Source organism: Manis javanica, chromosome 10 (assembly GCF_040802235.1).
Source record: "Manis javanica isolate MJ-LG chromosome 10, MJ_LKY, whole genome shotgun sequence".
NCBI lineage: Eukaryota > Metazoa > Chordata > Mammalia > Pholidota > Manidae > Manis > Manis javanica.
This window is the reverse complement of record NC_133165.1, coordinates 109,527,507-109,547,514: the sequence shown is the minus strand read 5'-3', so window position 1 is coordinate 109,547,514 and position 20,008 is coordinate 109,527,507. Positions and strand designations below refer to the sequence as shown.

Genomic DNA, 20,008 nt, shown 5'->3' with positions numbered 1-20,008 from the left:
GCAGCTGGGCTACCTTGTCTGAGTCCCAGGCACTGGGTCTCAGGGCTGCCGCCTGCTGTTTACCCGGCTCTAATCCCCTTGCCCTCTTGTCCTGTAGAGAAAAACTGAAGGTTGTGCCACCAGACTTGATAAATTGTAAACCTTCCTGGAACCCTGCCCTCAGCATAGTTCACTTGTTGTGTCCTGTGCTGAGGAATGTTCTCAGTCCTCACAACTCCCCACAACATTGCTGCTGCTTTTAACCCCATTATTCAGGTGAGGAAACAGGCTCAGACTGGGGAAGTGACTTGACCGAAGTCACCCAGTTGGTTAGTGGTGAACAGAGCCATTCCCCAGCTGCTGCCCTCTGTGTGGAGTGGTTTTGCCCTCCTGAAGCTCCCAGTCTGGAGTCAAGACGAGACAGGGACTGAGTAGAGAGACAGCAGCTGGTGCAGAAACTCATGTGGGGAGCTCTGTGCGGTTGGCCCTCAAAGCCCACCTACCCAAGTTGCCCACCCTCCTCCTCAGGCAGGCACTGTTGCTCCAGATGCCTCCCAGGGAGTGTCATGGCCCCTTGTCCCAGGAAAAGAGCTGAGGAACTGGCAACTGCACCCAGATTCCAAAAGCTTGAAAGCTCTTTACTGCAATTCATGGTCTAAAATACCCATTATTCTTTTGGGGTTGGTTTCTCCTTCAAATTATTCTTATGTTTATGGAGCACCTACTGTGTGTCAGGCACAGAAGAAGAAGGCACATTCTTTTAATAGAAATGACAGGAAGGTGATGAGCAAAAAGAATAATAAGAGCAGTTACCGTGTATTTTGCTCTTTATATGATTTTCTCTTTTGAGTTATGTGCCCCATTTTACTGAAGCTCAGAGAGCTATAGGCACTTGCCTGAGGTCACACAGGCATGAAGAACAAGTGCTGAGGGTGGAGCCGAAGTGGGCTAACCTCAGCGCTCTATTTAATTTCTGTGGATCCGGTTTAAGGCTGTTGGGACACACTGAGTCTTAACAGAGGTGAAGGAAACTAACATTTACAGAAACCCTATTATGTGCCAGACTCCATGCATTTCTCTACATTATCCCAGCTAATACTTGCAAAAAACCCATAGATACTAATATTAATGCAATTTGTAGATGAGGAAACTGAGGTTCAGAGAGGCTGAATAACTGGTCCTAGGGCACACAGTAATGGAGCTGGGGGGTTTGGACACAGGTCTGTCTGACTCTGAACCCAGTTTCCTTTCACCACACCCAGTGACTTCATATCTGCTCTGCGCCATTGTAGTGCCAGTCCTGGCGAATTGCCCGTGTTCAGCCAGGATGGAGAGAATCAGTGAGGGTGAACTGTGAAGACCAGAGAAAGGCAGTTGACGGGACTTTCTACAGTGTCCAGCAGAGGGCGCTCCATCCACAACCAGACTTCCAAAGGCGTTTCTCCCTCGGTCACTTGTGTGCCCCAGGAGAGCCTGGAGATTGGGTGTGGCTCGTGACAGCCCTCAGCCTGTGCGCTCCATCCTCCTTTGTTCTCTTAGAGAGGTGTGCCCTGCAGCGGACCCACTGAGATGGGAATCGTCCACCCAGGCGGATGTATAGATGAAGAAACACTGGGGGTGGAAGAGACCTGCCCGAGGCCCTACAGCTGGTGCCTGATGTCCTGGACAGTTCAATTTGTCAAGCTCCCACCCCACACATACCTCAGGAGACAGTGCCTTGGGGTCTGGGGGAGCCCACTGAGGTTCTAAGGACACTGGCTCAGTTCCTGGGGGCTGCCCCCTGGGAGGTAGGGGCGCTGCGGCAGGCAGCAGTAGGAAAACATACAGGAGAGTGGTCGGTCTGCAGGGCAGTGCAGCCATCAGCTCAGGTCCCACCACTTGTGATAAGCGAGTGTGATGGGGTGGGTTAAGCATTGCTCTCCAAGGTAACCCAGACTGGCTAGTCTTGGAAGACACACCCTCTTTAGAAGCTGGAAAAGGAGGGGCTCATGGCGACCTCATCTCAGGCCGAGGGTCTCTCACACTCTGCAGGGAGGAGGCTATATGCAGGCGGCTGGTGGGGTGCGGGGGTGTTGCCTCTGGACACCTGGAAGCTGGGCTTCAAGTCAGCCTGCCTGACTCTACTTCGTGGTTCTTTTCAGGGGCTGGCATATCTACCCACAACCCTCATGCCCACACCCCAATTCCTCTCTGCAGAAACAGCCAGCAGCTGGTGCCAGGGCTATCACCCAAGCTCATCTTCTCCATGTTGGGTTGAGGGTCCTGCCCAAGACCACAGACCAGACGTTTCCAGACTAGTATTCTGGTTGCCCATACACCCCAGCATTGGGATGTTTAGACTGGGGCCGCAAAGCTGGGATACCTGGGGATCCCCACAAGGCTCAGCTGGGCCTGGTCCAGGCCGAGGAATCATCATCACTCAGCTTCTTTCTTCCCTTTCAAATTGGGGTAATAACATCCTGAGACGTAGTGCAGCAGGGACTGGAAACCTCTGTCCCCTGGGCATTTACCATGTGCCAGGCACTGAACTTGTCCTCTTTCACACATCTCATCCAATCCTCACAAAAACCCTATCATAGGCTCTGTGCTGTTATCCCCTGAATATAAACCAATAAACCGAGGCTCAGAGAGGTCAGTTAACACTCACAGGCCACACAGCTAGTAGCCCTGCAGGGTCTGAACCAGATCTCTATCTGGCTTACAAAGTCAAATGAGGGGCCCCCATTATTCTTCCCTCCACTTCCGTCTGTGTTGCCCCATGTGGAGACCATAGCATGGATCAATCTGTCCTTGCCTCGTCCCTTTTGACATCTTTTGGGCACCTACTGTGTGTGGGGCCCACTGGGTTGGGAGACGTTTGAGGGCAGTGACTGGTCTCGTTCAGTGGTCACCAAGCTCCCTGCTGTGTACTGAGCTCTCTGTTTGGACCAGGAGACCCAGGAGGAGAAAGATGTCACTGGCACTTAGATGGTGTGCATAGAGGAATGAATGGAAGCAAAGAAGGGGCAGAACTGGGGAAACTGGTGCAACCCTCCTCTTCCAGACACCCGCCCCCCCGACACACAGGAGACTGGGTCACAGGGAGCAGAGGCAGCTGCCTTTATTGGGGACCATGCCATGGGCTGGCGGGTTTCACTCAAAGGCCACACACTTGATCTTGAAGTCACCATCAGCTGATAGGTAGTTGATGGCCTCCAGGTTGAGGCGGTTGGGGAACTTGAATGAGTACCCATCTGGCAGGGTGATGGTCAGGTCTGTCTGGTCAAAGGAGATGCATACCTGGCGGGTAAAGAAGGGCAGTGAGTGGCATGAACCCCGCAGCAGGACCCTTGGCTCTGCAGCCATGGCCATGGCCTGTAGTCATAGGCCCTCCCAGAGCCCTTTTGTCCTGTAGCTCTGCCCCACTTCCTGGGTAAGGCCACTGAGGTTGGGAGAGGGGATGACATTCACTGGTGGTCACACAGCAGGTGAGGGGAGGGAAGACAGGAGGGGACCTAGGTCTCTGGCCACCAAACCCAGCTCTGCCCCAGCCCCCCCAGTGCCCTGCCTCTGGTCCCCAGTCCCCAGCCCACCTCCACAACACTTCCAAGCTGGAAGGGGAAGGCAGTCTCCCGCTGCTCGGCTCCCCAGGCGCCGCCGTCCTTGCTGTTACACACAATGGTGTTGAAGTCCCCATGCGCATCGAATCGAGGGTTGAAGTGCAGGCACAGGTTATTGTTGTCCTTGCCTAGGTTCAGCACGAAGCTAGGGGGTAACAGGTGGGGCTGAGGCCTTCTCAGCCAGCTGCAGCCCCTCAGGCTGACGGTCTGTGCCACTCAGTACACCACTAATGCACCTAGCTGGGAGAGTGCATTGAGTGGGGAGGCAAGAAATCTGGGGTGCAGTTCTGGCCCTGCCACTTCCTTGCTGTGTGGCCTCGAGCAAGACCCTGCCCCTCTTTGGGTCTCTTTTCTCATCTGTACAGGGGGCTGCATAAGAAGGATCACTAAAGGGTCTTGCTGCGCTGACAGCCAAGACTCGCAGACATCAGTTTGTGCCTCAGCTCCTCTGGTCAAGGTCAGAGACTCCCCCCAGATGGAACCTCTGGGAAGACAAGTGTCCTGTCCATCTTGTATATCTCTGTACTCCTAGTGCCTAGCATGATGGGTGACACACAATAGCTGCTCAATAACTGAGGGGCAAATGAACAAATAACAACATATTTCTTGTGGGTTCGGTAAGAATGGAATGAATAGTGCACAGAAGTGTGTGGTGCTTTACAATGACAGCTGGTCATCAGGGTCCCTGAGACCCAGCATCTCACTTCCTCCATCCCAGCCTCCACCCTGGGCTCGGTGAACTGATAACAAACTGAAATCAGCGCGCCTGGTTGACTCGCCCAAGGTCACATGGCCGCTGAGACACTAGGGCGGCTAGCTGAAAGAGGGGCCTCCGAGGGAGAGCAGTGGGCTGTCACCCTCTCATTCCTTCCTCCCGTCCCCTGCGGCTCCCGCCCACAGCGGCGATCCGAGGTAGATGACGAGGCGGCAGCTGGTTTAGTTTAAGAGGCTCCAGCAGGGAGGGAAGGGGGTGACAACGGTGGGGGAGTGCAGACCCCGCAAAGGAAGTGACTCACCCAGTGAATGTGGCCGCAACGGTCGCCGGCGTTAACCGTCTCCCCGCCGGAGGTGGGGCGGGGCCTGGCAGGTCACGGCCCCGCAGACGCCCAGACGGACCCCCGGGCTCCGAGCTCCCGCCCCTGATGCCCACAATCCCCGGCTTCGCCTCCTCACCTCTTGGCGTCGGGGGCCACCTCGCCCCGCACTTTGAGGCACTCCCCAGGTTTGAGATTCAGGTTGCTGGCGACCAGACCCTGCGCAGATAAGACCCCGCCCAGCCGGGTTAGAGGACGCCGCGTCGGGGTGGGTGGGGTCGGGGTCTTCCCCACCTGGTCCTCTGACCCGCCCTCTGGAAGCCCCGGGAAGGCCGTGCAAGCTGGAGCCTTTTTCTCCGTGTGGTCCCTTCTCTCACTCAACCTGATCAGTTTCCTGTCTGTAACATGACTGAGGTTCTAGATGCCAAGATCTGGAAGTTTTTGCCGTTCAGCTTGGGGATTTTAGATTCAGATGCCTGGGGGATGGGGTGTTATGCCCCCATTGCCTGATTTAATAGATGAAGAGAACCGAACTCGGAGTGGGTCACACTGCAAATTGGTGACAAAAGAGGGTGAACGGAGGAGCCTGCCCCTCTGCTGGAGAGGAAGAGGCCTGGGGCTGGGACCCCCCACCATCCCCTTCAAGTCCCTCTGTGCAGAGAGGCGCAGGGGCTGCAGAGGGGACCCCTTAAGGATCACAGCCAGGCCAGTCTACAGAAGGGAGAGTGGCCGAGGGCGAGAGTCTGCAGCCTGGCCGGTTCAGAGTTAACAGGATTGCGCACACAACTTGACTGGCGTGAGTGGTTCCTTCTGCCAGAAACTTGAACTCTTTCTCTCCGGACTGCTGGGGCCTGCAAAAGCGTCTTGCGGCCTCCTTTCTTCCTTAGCACCCCTGCCTCCCAGCTTGGGGGAGTGGGCTGTGGGGAACTCCCTCAGCCCCCACCTGACCAGCGCGGACAGAACCACGCTCCACCCACGAATCCAGCCAGGCCCCCTCCTGGGCAGCCGGTCTCAAATCCTGGCACACTTTTCAGAGCTCTCTAGAGCACACGATGACTGAGGACAGCTGCAGGGGGGAGGGGACAGGAGGCTCTTTGGGGTGGGGGAGGGGAAAGGGGCAGTGGCCCGGCCGTCATAAAAGTGCCCTCCCCAATTAGCCATACCCTTTCCACTCCCACTTAATCAGATTGCTTCAGAATTGTCAGACCTTGGAAGAAATAACTGTGCTGTCAGACCCTGGAGGGATCCAGAAAATTCTTAAGTCAGAGAAGGCCTTGAGGGGATCATGGCCCCCCACCCCATTTTACAGACGCAGCCACTGAGGTTCAGTAAAGAGAAGACACTTGGTCAAGGCTGCACTGCGGGGACTAGAACCCAGATCCTCATCTGCCTCCACCACGCACCACCTCATCTCCCCCACCGTCTGCCTCCACACCATGCCTGGGCCTTGGAGCAGGGTTTCCACACTCACACAAGCCATGACTGAGGACAGGAGGAAGTTCCTGGGCGCTGCAGACGGTGGCACCAGCTAGCTGAAGACTCCACCCGACAGATGGGGCCCTGGGACGCTCCCATCCTTTTAACTGGACCAGACCCCTGTGAGTACCGCCCCCTGGAAGCTCAGCCAATTGTAGGTCAGGATAGGGATGGGGTCCAATGGGGGTGGAGTCAATGGACTTTGAAGGCCGCTTCGGGAGCAGAGGTGACCAATCAGGGTGGCGACCCCCTCCCATTCTTCTTAGCCACTCCCCCCAGGGTCCGGGCGCCACCTCCCATTCTCCTTAATCCCTCCCCACCCCACCCCAAAATTGTGCTGTGGCAGAGATTGAGAGAAGCCAATGGAAAATAGTTTGAGAATGAGCTAGGCTCAAGAGTTGGCGGGAAGGGGGCCTAGGGCCAGCAGGGTAAGCTCAGGGGATACCTAGAGACGATGACTGAGAGGGTGCAGAGTTCAGGGTATTAGAGCTAGGGTTCATGAGGCTGCACCCTGATGGGGACCAGGGCGAGGCCTGCTCTGTGGGCCTCTGCAGTGGATCCAGGACCTATTAACCACAAGGTTCTGGCCCCACCCGGGCCTTCCTCGGAACGAGGGATTGTGGCTGCGGCTCATGCTCCTCACTAAAGAAAGACTGGGCCGGGTGCCAGGCCTGAGGCAGCCGTCCAGGCCCAAGGAGTAGGCCTCAGGCTTTGAGGATCCTCCAAGAGCCCTGCCTGACAGCCTCTGGCCTGAGAGGGTCAGGCCTGGGAAGGGGCCCAAGGTGTGCCAGGCTGTAAGGGTTTGGGGTCCCTGCTCTGTGAATCCCCATCCATTCTCCTCACCTCTCTCCCTTGGAAGCCTGGCACAGCCTTTCCTTTCCCCATCGGGTCTGCAGATATTTTACTGAGCATCTACTGTGTGCCTGGCTCTAACTGGCCTCAAAGAATTTGAAGATGAATGTCTCCCAGTCCCTGATCTCAAGTAGCCCACTGTTGTGGTGGGATTTGGCCATGAACCTAATTTAAAAGTAGCATGATCCTGGCTCTAAGGGAAGTCATGGACAAGTACCGTGGTGTGAAGGAGAGTGTCCAGGATGTGAATGAGGTCTTAAAGGATGGAGGGATGGGCAGGCCAGCACGGGCAAAGGCTCAGACAGGAGAAAGCATAGGTCTGGGGGACAGTGAGTATCTGGTATGGCTCGAGTTTAGGGTGTGTTGGGCAAGGATGTTGGGGGGAGGTGAGGCTGGGGGGTCAATGGTACGTAGATTATGAAGGGCTTCACTGAGGAGCTTGGCATTGTTTCATTTGGGGGTGCTGGGAAGCCACAGAAGGTTATAGGGAGGGTGAATATTGGGGCCAAATTTGGGCTGCAGGGACGATCACTGTAGTAACAGAGCTGCGGTGGGTTGGAGGAGGAGGAGGAGCACTGGGCAAAGTTGGGGGCTTGTTGATGGGAGCTCCTCCACATTACCATCCCCCTTCTGAAATTGCCGGCACTGAAGCGGGAGGGAGACGTGGCCAGGAATGGCTCACGTCTGGAGGCAGGCCAGCAAACCTGCCTTGCCCTACGCTACCTCCCCAGGAGAGCCTCCACTGCTCCCCACCCCACCTTCGTCAGCTGACTGCAGCCCACCCTGGCACAGGAGGAGTGGCGGATGCATGGGGGGGCCATGAGGCAGGCAGTGTGCCTTGAGAGCTCCTCACCCCTCTTCCCAGACCAAGCCGGTTGCCTTAGAAACCAAGCATAGCTGCTTCACTTTTTCCTCCAGGGCCTCCCCAAAACCTCAACATAGAGAGGGGTGGGTGGGGCCCAGCTCCACTGATTTCCTCTGTGCTTCCCCTCCAAGGCCACAGACACCTTCCGCCTGATCAAGGAATGGGAAAATTCAGGAGGAGTCCTAGCCCAGGGACCAGAGGTCCTTCAGGCACAGTCCTTGTCCCACGGCCATTAGGTGGACCTGACTATTCCTTCCAGCCCGGTAGTTGGCCTAACACAGGCCCAGAGCTGCTTGTCAGTTCTTCCCTAACCCAGAAGCCAGGTCCAGCACCAAGAAGCGCTTGCTGCTGGACGGGGGAGCTGCTTGCCTCCCCTGCAGGGTCTGGCTGGCCGAGGGCTGGTAAGAGGCAGCGTGGCATGGTGAACAGGCTCCCAGAAGGCCCCTCTGGGAGTCTAGAGGCTTGGATTCTGGTCCTAGCCCTGCCATACCCTCCGCACAGCACCCTGGCAGGTTGCTTCTCCCGGCTTGCCTCAGTCCCACCATCTGGGGAGGTGGAACCCTGCTCTCTTGAACAAGGTTATTACAGGGTAGAATTCAGGTCTATTATAGTAAATAGATGATTGATTTTTCATAGTCTCAGAAGGTTGTCTCTTTTCCCAGGCTGAGTTTACCTTCCTGGGGTCAACACCTCAGGGAGGTCTCCCTCTCACCCCCACCTCATCCCCAACAGTCCACTCCTGCCTAGGCTGGGGCAGGGAGTCTCTCCAGGTGCCACTGTCCTCTATAACAGGAGCTATGGTTTTCCTGGGTCAGTGGGGGGAGAGAAAAGAGCAGGGACAAGGTGCTCTGTGCACCTCCCTCCAACCCCCGTCCTCAGGGCCTCCTAGGGGTGGCGCCCACTTATCTGCCAGGCCCTGTGCCTGGCGCCTTGCTTTCATACATCATCTCATTCCATCTGTACCTCCCCACTGCTTCACGTCTGCCACCTGGGTTGAACGTCTGCAAGGGAAGCTGCTCTGGTCCTTGAAATGAAGCTGACCTTAGAATCTGGAGAAAAGGAGCAAGTCCTAAGTGGCGGCTGCCTGCCCGCAACTGTGGCCAAGGTCCTTGACTTCTCTGAAGTGGTTTCCAGGCCTGTGTTTGGTGGTTGACTGGAGGATCGCAAGAGCAAAATGTGCTGGACTCAACAGTTCTCGCTCCTGCACCGCCCGAGGCCAAGACCCTCCACCCAAGGGCTCTCCTCCCTGCTCACCGCCTTTCAGCAGAGGTAGTGACCTCTCTGGAATCTGTCCATCCTGCACGCTGGCCCTGCAGCCTGGCCCTGCAGCCTGGCCCTTGGCTGCTGCTGTGAGAAATGAGTTCAGCTTGTCTGGACGGGGACCCAGGCCAGCTTGGCCCTTCCCAGCCTGCCAGCTCCCAGCCTGAGCACTGCTGCCCACTCCTGCCTTTCTCCTGTCAAGGCCCCATCTCCTCCAGCTGGCAGTGGTGGGGAGGGCTTCTGGGCCCACCAGCATGCCAACCTGGCTGGCCCTGCGAAGAAGGTATGGGTGACCAGAGCCAGTCCAGAGTCCTCGAGGTAGAGCAGCGAGGGCTCTGAGAGATACTGCACCTGTCCTGCCCCTTCATTTGGATGCAAAACCTGGTGTCAAAGCCACCCAGCGAGAGTGGCCACTTGACCAGTATCACACAGGAGGTTAAGGGCCAAAGCCCTTCCACCTGCTGAGCCAAGGAACGAACACTGTGGTTGGTCCTGGGATGCCAGGACATCAAATATGATGTTTTTGGATCCTGCTCCATGAAAGACAGGAAGAACTAGTGGGGGGATGTCTCCCAAATTCAGTTGCAGGAGCCTGCCCCCAACTTACCCTGCTCAACAGTTCTCACCTCCCTTTCTTTGCTAGTGTTGTTCCACCTGCCCAGACAGCCACCTCCCCAAACACTGTGGACTTCTGTCACTTCTGCCTTTCCACCTGGTGTCTGTCCCCCTTCTGAGTACAGGTCCTGACGTGCCTGTGGGGAACTGCCCCTCCACTCATGGGGTCTGGGTGCAGAGCCTGTCATTCATTAGTTCTCCAGGGCTCAGACATGAATCTTTTTATTTTTTCAATGTTTCTTTTAACATAATTATAGATTCACAAAAAGCTAAGAGCTCTTTAAAAGCTTAGAAAATATTTGAGAGCTGAAAAATGTATGGCTCCAATATACTAAAACTACAAAGCTGAAAATAATAAATGTTTACTGCGCTCAAACTTAAAAACTTGGTAGTCATAAACATGGCATTACACTAGAAAAAAGTTGTAGGGGTTGAGCTTTCTTACTTCAAAAGCATGTCCAAGTCTTCTTCGGGGTTGGTCTAAGTTAGATTTCTTTTGCCAAATAATGTGTAAAACAAAAGTATAAAAATACTTTCAAAAATGTATAACAAATACACACACACATATAGTGTGGGATGTGGGTGCATTTTAATGTTTTCTATGATGTGCCTGGGGCCTGTGTATCAGGAGAGTTTTGGGTTGCAAGCAACAGAAAACTCAAAGGAAATTGCTTTAAATTAAGGAAAACTTTCAGATCAGACATCTGGCGCTAGATATCCATGGCAGGTTAATTCAGTGGCTCAATGAAATCAATGATCTGGGTTCTTGAGTGATCACTGCTTACGGACTGGTAGACAGTCCTTGCTCTTCCCCAGGGCCATAACCCACAATTAGTCCTTGCTACTAGGAGAGACTGGATTTGGGGTGAACTGTCTAAATATCTGCAATGTACTCTCAAATGATTCCATTGAAAAATTAAAAAATGTAAAACAGTATAAAGAGCAAGTAAGCAAATTGTTAAATAACAACTGGGAACCCAGGGATGGGCTTATGGGTGTTCATTGTGCTGTTCTGGTACCTTTTCTGTTCAGTTGAAACTTTTCTGAATTAAAAGTTGGGGAGTGTGAGATAATAAAAAACGTTTACTTGGTGTCTGACCCGTTCCTGACACAGAGCTCCTAAAACCCTTGTCATTTCCTAAGTGATAGAGGGGCTGGGAGCACCTCTTGTTCTAATCCTTGGTCTTTGACCCCAGTTCTTGATATATAGAGTTCCTAAATCCCTTGGAATTACCTGGGTGATAGGAGCATCTTTTGTTCTAATGAGATGACTATTGGCAGGTTCCTGGATAGCTTCCAGATGGGGGCTGCTCACCGGGAAGACTGAGCCATGATTAGAAGCTTGGAACTTTCAGCCCCACCCCCATCCTCCCGTGAGGGGAGAGGGCCGAGAGAGAGTTAATGATCGATCATACCTAGGTGATGAAGCCTCTATAGAAATCCCTAAACTACAGGGTTTGGAGAGCTTCTGGTTGGTGAACACATCTACACGCTAGGAGGGTGGTGCACACATACTCCATGAGGACATAAGTTCCTACACTTGGGCCCCTTCTGGACCTTCATTGTATCTCTCTTCTTATATCTCTCTTCATCTAGCTGTTCATCTGTATCATTTACTGTATTAGATGATAAACAAATGTTTCCCTGAGTTTTGTGGGCTGTTATGGCAAATTATCCAGCCTGACTGAGAAGGGGGTTGTGGGAGCCTCCAATTTCTAGCCAGCTGGTTAGCAGCACAGGTGATGCCTGGGATTTGTGACTGGCATCTGAACTGGGGAAGGGGGATAGTCTTGGGAGACTGAGCTCTTAACCTCCGGGGTCTGCATTAACTCCAGGTAGTGCCAGAATTCAACTAAATTGTAGGACACCAAGCGTCCACAGAAATCTAGGAATTGCTTGGTGTTGGAAATCCACACATTTGGCCTTAGAAGTATTCTGTGGGTAAAGGAAAGTTTTTCCTTTCAGTTGATGGCAGAGACGTGGGATTTGCTAGAATGGCCCTGACGTGTGGAAACGTGATTTAGGAAGAGAAAGGAAGAAAGGCAGGGTTGAGGAACCTTTGATTCCTGGGTGGCCACATGGTCACCCACGCTATGGAGCAGCAGCTGCACTGTACAGTCACTAAGGAAGTTACCAGTAGAATTTGGAGGAGGCTCCAACTTTAATGGAATTCGTTTACTGGATGCATAAGGTACTTTGAAAAAAGTGAAATATACAGTCTGTTGGTGGTTATCTGTAAGAGCTAAAATGAAATCAAAAGAGAATGCTCTGTGAGAGCCTACTGCTAGGCCAAGCTCAAATTTCAGTGAGTCTGAGCTTCAGTCACTAGCCTCAAAGCTGCCCCTAAAGGGAAAAATTATTCAGGGACAACAGAATGTTCCTCTAAGGCCTCTGGTACTAAGAAAAAGTCAATATGGGGAAAGGCAAAACCAGGAAATTATTGAAACCAGGGGGTACAGTGTGAAGTTGTTTCATTTTTGTGGATTGATGTCATCAGCTTTCTGGAATATTATTAACTGGAAATCCAGGTGAAGGGCATATGGGTGTTCACTGTGCCATTCTGGCACTTTTTCTGCCAGTTCTAAACTTTTCTAAATTAAAAGTTGGGGTGAAGCAACCCCAACAAGTTTTTCCCATCTTGATGCTCTGCCATATGAAGCAATCAAAGTGGGAAAATATGTTGGGTCACATCTCATTATCAAAATGGCTGCACCAGATTCCACACCTGAAGCCCAGAATGAGACCCCCTCCATGACTTTCTTTAAAAATTTAAAGATTTCCATGATCTTCCAGCAGACATTCCCTCATGTCTTATTGGTTAGAAGTGCATCACAAGTCCATGGCTAAACCAAAAACTGGCTAGAAGGAAACAACCGTATCTGGTTTAGATTTAGGCCGTTAAACCAATCAAGACTCACCACCTGGGCCTGGGATGCCTCCCCCATCTGATTCAAGTACACCTATGATGCCCTGAAGAGCAGGGTTCTGTCAGCAAAGGTGAGGAGTGGCTGCTAGGTCGAGTGGGACCTGGGCAGCAATCACTCGCCTCTTCTGGGGAGGCACGTGACTCAGGCTGGCCAATAGCGGTGCTCCAACTATCCTCTTGAGACCAGGTTCAGAGATGGGCATGTGAGCCAAGCCAGATGTTGGTCTGGTGAGAAGCACCAGTTGTCTGGGCGGCAGCAGAGTTGAGAGGGAGACACCTGGAGAGTGTTGGACCGCCTCATGGGGCAGCCAGTAAACTCCTTATGACTTAGTCAGGTTGAGCTGTTTCTGTCACGGCCAGACGTCTCCAGACAAGCTGGCGCACATCTTGTCTGATTTCATGATGCAGCCAGGCTCGGTCAGCACTCTCCCCAGGAAGAATCACATTGGAGAGAACTTCCCAGACCTCAAAACCCCACCTCTCACCTTACAAATGAGGAAACAGGCTGAGCAGAAAGGGGCTTGTGCAAACTCAAGTGACAAGTAAGCCAGTGACATTCAGGCCTGGAAGTCTCCCCATGCAGCGGAGCATCTCACCACACAGCTTTTGTTGGCCTTTCCAGGCTATGCCTCAGCAGCTTGTAGCTGAGCGCCTGCTTTTCAGGAGGCACTGGGGATGCTGTGAGGAGAGTGGGCCGCAGGGTGGACATTCACAGCAGCGTCCCAGGTGTGCATGATGCCTGAAGGGGGACACACAGCATCTCACCTAAGCTCCAGAAAGGTGGAGACCTATCTCCACCTCAGTCTCTACAGAGAGGGAACCGCAGCTCCCTGGAGTCAGCCACTGTAGGTCCAAATCCTGCCTCAGGTGATCATGCTTTCTGGCATGCACCCCTGTGTAAGTTTATGTCCTATTTCTGGTCCTAATTTCCCAAGTAGTAAATGGGATCACTAATACAAGCTTCCTGGGTTTTCTGAAGGAACAAAACAAACTGGTACAGAGACTCAGAGAGGCATAGTATTATTCAGTTAAGGTACTGCTGCACACAGAGAATACTCTGGAACTGGGATGGCTCACTTCATGCAGGGGAAGGTTGAGGTGGCCAGTTCTGGGGAGACCAGGCTCAAGCAGGGGTCCTCCTCCCACCGCCCCACACAGACTGGAAGGCACACAGACACTCCCCCTCACACTTTATTATGAGAGGACTGGTTACAACAGAGATGGAGGTGGCAGTGGTGGGCAAGGCCCAGCCCCCAGCCCCACCATCACGGGCACACAATAATAAATAAATAGTGGGTGGGCACAGAAGAGAGGTGGCAGAGCCAACACTGGCAGCACAGGGAGGGACCCAAAAGCCCCATCTGAGCTGCGACCACCATTAATACTGGACCAGTGCCATGATCAGGCAAGAGCAGGGCTCCAGGCTGTACAAGCCCCCAAAGCCATCGGGTGGCCCCCTGGATTGTAATCTTTGTGGAGGAGGTGTTTTCAGCACTTGGACCCTTATTTATAGATAGAAATCTGGGCCCCTGGCAGGTCTTGTCAGACCCAGATTGTCAAGAAGCTACTGTCTCTCAGACTTCTGGACTGTTCTATTCAGTATCTGAAAGACGAATGAGTCGTTATTACCTGGTGTTCAGATTGGTCTTCCCAGGAACTAGGGCAGGGCCACTTAGGTTCCCAACTGTCTACTCAGCATCAATGAGTCACTATCACTTAGCCTTCTGATTGGTGCATTCAGGGTTCAGGATAATACTGATTGGTGGTTACCCAGACCTCAGATTGGTCAACAGGAACCCAAAGCCAGGACTCCAGCAGCTGGTGGCCTCAGGGAGGGGTTAGGGAATTAAGGATTGGGGAAAACCTTCAGTGGGCATCAGGGCCCAGATTTCAAAGAGAGGTCACAGGGCAGGAAATAAGGCTACGTGGCTGGGTCAGGCCAGGGTGAACAGGTGGGAGGAAGGGGTCAGATTCTGGGACAACAAAGGGTGCCCAGCCACTGCTGGGGGTGGGGGTGCGAGGGCCCTAAATCCTTCCCTGGGTCCCAGCCCCATCAGGGTGCAGAAACTAGGGCCAAGGAGCTTAATTTGGCTCTTGGCCCATTGCCTCCATCTACAGGATCAGGGTGGGGGGAGGGGTGGGGCTTCAGGTCAGGTGGGCTCAGTCCTCTAACCCCTCTATCAAGTCTGCAATGCTCTCCACGTAGTAGTGGGGCACGAGGTCATGCTGGCCAGCTGCCAGGTAGGCCTGGGCCTCCTCCAGGCTGGAGACACCTGTGAGCGTGAGCACGGTGGTCATGCCACAGCGGTGGCCGAAGAGGATGTCGGTCTCCAGGCGGTCACCCACCATGAGTATGCGGGTGGGGTCCACATTGAAGTCCTCTGCGATGCACTCGAACATGTAAGGGCTGGGCTTGCCCACCACCAGGGCCTGGCGCCCTGACGCTGTCTCCACTGCAGCGGCCAGGCTCCCGGTGCCTGCAGTGAGATGGGAGACCAGGTCAGTGCGGCACAGCAGCTGGGAAGGCATCCAGGCTCTGACTCTGGAATTTCAGGGAGGCAATGCGGCACGGGGGTTAAATCAGGCACTGAAATGAGTCAAAAGGCCTGCTTCCAAGTCTTAGTGATGAAGAGTACAGACTCTGCAACCAGATGTCTGCATGCATACCACGTCTCCACCTTTCTTAGGCAGGCAATTTCACCTCACTGTGCCTCAGCTCTCTCATCTCTAACACGGGGATTTTAATGGCACTTATTTTCATGTGGGTATTATAAGGACTGAATGAGCCACTTGATGTAACACCTGGCCCGCTATTTTACCCTGGCAGCTATGTGTCTTCTGGCAAGCCAATTAACTTCTCTGAATTTTCCTGGACTCTCTGGGGAAGGGAGGTCCAAGTAAAATTCACCTTCAAGGAGGTGTTGTGGGAACCACAGAATCAAGTGCTTTGGAAACAGAAAAGCACTTAACAAACAGCAGTTGTGGTATTGCTAAAAGAATGTGTGTTCCTGGCATCAGGAACTGACGCAGCCCTTTTGGAACACAGCAGGGCACAGAAATGTTCACACCTCTGACCCAGCCAGCCTCCACTGAGAAAGTTATCACAAGGGGAGAATTTAAACTGGAGACAAAAAGCTACATGCTTGAAGATGTCCAAGGCCTCAGTAACTATTAATAAGCAAAATTGTGGAACCCACCCAAGTGCTTAACAGTAAAAGGACTGTTTAGAAAAGGACAGTTCTGACTTCCAGCCCAGTACCATCCTGCCCCACACAATGAGTCCACTGTGCCCATCCCACAGTCACATCTTTGTGCCAGAATGTTCTGCTTTCACAGTAACGTCTCTGGACAAATGATGATGATAATCACAAGTTAATAAGCACATTCTCTAGTACCAGGAACTGTGCTGGGTGCTTACGGAAGCCCATTTTACAGATTAGAAAGCTGATGCTCAGGGACAAGTAGTTTGTCTAGAGTTGTACAGCTTAATAGGTGGCAGGTAAAGGAGATGTATTCAAGTGGCTGGGGTACAGTCTTTTGTTGGGCCAGCTGTACTGGCGTGGGAGAGCTGAATGTTTCATTTTCAGGAATCATGTAAGCTGGTTGTTAAACAAAGTCACTACTAGAAGTCAACTTTAAGTTATAATCAAATGCATTATGTTTAAATCAAAGGTAATATATTCTCAAAACATCACTTCCTACTTATTTTACCATTATCTATACTCTTGGGATTATTTACATCTTCAATGATAGAAATACCATACAGTTGACCCTTGAACAATATGGGCTTGAACTGTGTGGGTCCACTTAGATGTGGATTTTTTTCAATGAATTTATTGGTCGAATTTTTTGATATTTACAATTTGAGAAAACTTTTTCAGCTAGCTTACTCATTGTAAGAATACAGTATGTAATACATAAAACATACAAAAGTATGTGTTAATCATGTTAATCAGCTGTTTATATTATTGGTAAAGCTTCTGGTCAACAGTAGGCTGTTAGTAGTTAAGTTTTGGGGGAGTCAAAAGTTACATGCAGATTTGTGACTGTTCAGGATACGGGAGCGCCCCTAACTGCCCCATTGTTCAAGGGTCAGCTATATGATGAGCACAGATCTTCCCACCTCCATATTCAGTGACTTCCTGTTGGTAGCTTGAAGTCAACCATGGTGGGAGTATTTACACCACAGAAACTGGCAGGTGGTCTCAATCAAGGCTCTTCCAATATTAAACATTCATCAGTAGTATACCACTGGTCTGACCCCAAATGCTCTGGGCCTCTTGTCTCCCCAGACAAAACTTTGTGTAGATAAGCCAGAGCTCAGTAAGATTAAAGTGGGCACAGACGGCAAGGAATCTCAGCCCTGCAGCCCCCAGATGAGGAGGAACTTCTCCAGTGTCACAGGATCAGGGCAGAGCTGTGGCAGAGGAACACTGCTGGGAGGTTCTCCCTGACATCTGACCTAGAACTTGCTTATTTTCTAGGGAACCGAGTAGGGAAGAAAAGCCATTTGGTCCGTTACTCAGAAATGCCTACCAGGATGGGAATGGCTCGCCTGTCGCCCCAGTGTTTTTCACAGCTCACAATTTAGAATGGTCTCAGCTGTCAGCAATTTTCTCACCTGGACAGAGGTGCTCACCCTTGGGCTCCCATGTCCCATTTCCCCCACTCAGCTAACATTTACTGAGGCCCAACTATATATATGCCAGGCACTGGGGATAGATCAGTGAATGCAATAAAGGCCCCTACCCTGGGGGAATGAGCATCCTAGCAGGTAAGTCTATGAACGTAACTGTGTCCTCAAACCACCAATATCCCACTTTTCATAACATCCTGTAATCTAATGCTGTCATATGTTTTGGTGGTGACATATTCCTAAGACAGCAGGCATTTATTTCTATTTGTCAGCTCAAGTGGCTGCCATGTGGGGACAAGGTAAATGCACAATTTAGGAGACCCACAGGGGCAGAGAGAAATAGGGTGAGAGAGATTTGCATTATTTCAGGTTTGATGCGAAACGGGGGACTTTATTAGTATTTTTATACCACTGTTTCAAAGCTGCATCATTCCTGTGTGCAAACACGACAGCAGCGCTGTTTGTTAAGCCTCTGCCTCCCCCTGTAGGCTGTGGGAGTGACCAGCAGGACTGCTGGGCACAGCCAGCTGGTTGCTGAGAGCAAAAGAGGCAAGTGGGCGGGGCCTGGTTTCTCCTTGGCTCCTCCACCCACCCTGCCTGAGCTTCGGCGGGGCGGCTCTTAACCCCCAGCCTTAGCCCGAACTTTGAGGCCTCCAGGGAGAGGCTCACTTTTCATCGCATGGCCTAGGGCAGGTAGGAGCTGCTGCAACTGGGAGCCCTGACCAGAGCCCTCACCTTAGATTTCTAGGGAAACTGAGACTGCAGTCATGCTACAAGTAGGTGTGCAACAAAGCTAGGACAGGCCTAGGACTACAGAATCCCGACCTGGAACTGGTTCTGCCATGGCCCAAGCCCTGTTCCATATTTTATCCCCTGGCACCCAGTCTTGCAAGATGCCACCTCCAGGAAGCTTTCCCAGATCCCCTCAGCTTTAGGCCCTCTCTTCTACACCATCAGAACACTGTCTACTCGTCAATCAATACCACCCTGGGCCCCCACCTCCACCCCCCAGGATTTGGTATCAATGACTATCTGAGTCAGTGGCCAGCAGAGAGGGAGTGATGGAGATCTGTCCCCTATCCTCAGCTTACTGGCTGGGGTACTGACTTCTCCACACACATTTATACTGTCATATTCTGCTACCACCTGCTCTTGTCTAACTCGAACCCTGCTGGTGTAGCAGCCTCCACCTGCAGGTCTGAATACCCAGATGACAGCAGTGAAGAGTGCCTTAGATGGAGGGGGCAGGGGCTGAGGGTGGGGTGGCCACAAGAGCCAAGCGCAGGTCCTCTTGCTCTTGAGCGGCTCACTTCCCCTCTCTCAGCCTCAGTTTCTTTAACTGAGAAATGGGACAATAACTCCCATCTCCAGAGTAGTTTGGAGACTAAATAAGAACAGACACCAAGGTGTTTCATAAAGTTCTGTAACATGAGAGGGCACCGGACACAACTTACATCATTTGAGCACCTACTATGTGCCAAGCACTCACCCTGATCACTCTCCCCTCAGAGGAAACTGGCACGGTTAGCATTCCCATTTTACAACCAGGACAGAGATGCTCCCAGATTACATAACTTAAGGTAACAGAGGCCTGGAGCTGGAACTGGCACTCAGGTCAAACTCCATTCTTTTTCTGTGTTCCCTGAACACTTGCCTACAACCTCCGCTGGTAATGGTGTCCCAGCCCTCCAGCACAGGGACAATCCTTCCAGGCTCTGTCTCCTACTCTCCAACCTCGCAGAATGATAGGGATCACTGAGGCTGGTTCAGGAAGGCTAAGGCTGGGAGTTGGGGGCTTAGGTTACGCCTGCAACCCTCTGAGTCACAATGGGCCTCAGTCTCCCCATCTGTCACACGGGGACTCCACTGCTACCTCTCACAGGGTGGCGGCTACAAGAATTACCAGACGTGGACACGAAAGCACCCTAGGCTCTTGTGGGGCAGGAGCCTCTTTCGCATCTCTCCTGTTCCTCACTTGTCACCTGGAGACACTCCTTCCCACAAAGTGTGGAGGTGGAAGCGCAGGTCTCTACCCACCTCAGTTTCTTTTCCCCGCCAGCCCCGTGCTCACCGGGTGTCCGGCTGCCGTCGCTGAGCGGGTGCCACGGGTCGCGGTCGGTGGCCACGAGCAGGCAGTTGGGGTCGCGCAGGTGCGCGCACGCCTCGCTCAGCTTGGAGAAGGAGAAGTGCTCGTCGTAGCCCACGAGCACGGCGCGCACGCGCGGGACCGCGCCCGGGTCCTCTCCAGGGTCTCCCGCCAGGCGCAGCCCCGCGGCGCGCAGTTCGGCGCGCAGCCCCTCGCCTCCCAGCACAAATACGGCACCGGGCGCGTCCCGCGGCCCCAACAGGCGATGGCGTAGCAAGCGCGCGGCGCAGAGTGCGGAGCTGAAGAGCTGCTCAGCGCGCAGCCCCCCGAAGCCGAGGCGCGCGAAGCGGAGAGCCAGGTCGGGCCGCGCGCGCCGACTGTTGTTGCTCACGAACAGCGCGGCCTTGCCGGCCCGCGTCAGCCGCTCCACCAGCTCCGGGGCGCCCGGCACCACACGCTCACCGTTCCACAGCACCCCGTCACAGTCGAACAGAACCCCCTGGGCCTGGCCCAGCACGTCGCGCAGGGCCACGCCGCGCAGCCGCTCGCAGCGCGCCATGCAGCCGCCTGGCCGCCTGCACGCCGCACCGCGCCTTTCTCACTCCGCCCGCACCCGCGATCGCGCGCGGCAGACCGGTCCCCCGCCAGTGCCAATCAGCACGCCGAATGGCAAGGGGGCG

At 53.3% G+C, this 20,008-nt stretch overlaps 2 protein-coding genes across 2 annotated transcripts; both read right to left on the bottom strand.

Annotated features, from left to right (window-relative positions):
- Positions 1–3,054: 3,054 nt before the first annotated feature.
- LGALS1 (galectin 1) lies at positions 3,055–6,238 on the bottom strand. Its single transcript, XM_017653066.3, has 4 exons — positions 6,084–6,238; positions 4,752–4,831; positions 3,552–3,723; positions 3,055–3,258 (listed from the first exon to the last, which is right to left on the bottom strand). Exons 1-4 carry the CDS (start codon positions 6,090–6,092, stop codon positions 3,112–3,114), a joined length of 408 nt encoding a protein of 135 aa, XP_017508555.1. The 5' UTR covers positions 6,093–6,238; the 3' UTR covers positions 3,055–3,111.
- Positions 6,239–13,779: 7,541 nt separating this feature from the next.
- On the bottom strand, positions 13,780–19,972 carry PDXP (pyridoxal phosphatase). The gene is made up of 2 exons (XM_017653065.3): positions 19,314–19,972; positions 13,780–15,083 (listed from the first exon to the last, which is right to left on the bottom strand). The coding sequence occupies exons 1-2, from the start codon at positions 19,885–19,887 to the stop codon at positions 14,767–14,769; spliced, it is 891 nt and encodes a 296-aa protein (XP_017508554.2). The 5' UTR covers positions 19,888–19,972; the 3' UTR covers positions 13,780–14,766.
- Between the last annotated feature and the right edge of the window lie 36 nt (positions 19,973–20,008).

What these genes read in the sequence shown, in the direction of transcription:
- PDXP (XM_017653065.3), bottom strand. Translation starts at nt 19,887, where the DNA reads ATGGCGCGCTGCGAGCGGCTGCGCGGCGTGGCCCTGCGCGACGTGCTG. An exon ending in CGACGGCAGCCGGACACCCG is followed by an intron (nt 15,084 to 19,313) that starts GTGAGCACGGGG and finishes ATCTCACTGCAG; the next exon opens with GCACCGGGAGCCTGGCCGCT.
- LGALS1 (XM_017653066.3), bottom strand. An exon ending in GTGGCCCCCGACGCCAAGAG is followed by an intron (nt 3,724 to 4,751) that starts GTGAGGAGGCGA and finishes GTTACCCCCTAG; the next exon opens with CTTCGTGCTGAACCTAGGCA. An exon ending in AGCTTGGAAGTGTTGTGGAG is followed by an intron (nt 3,259 to 3,551) that starts GTGGGCTGGGGA and finishes TTTACCCGCCAG; the next exon opens with GTATGCATCTCCTTTGACCA.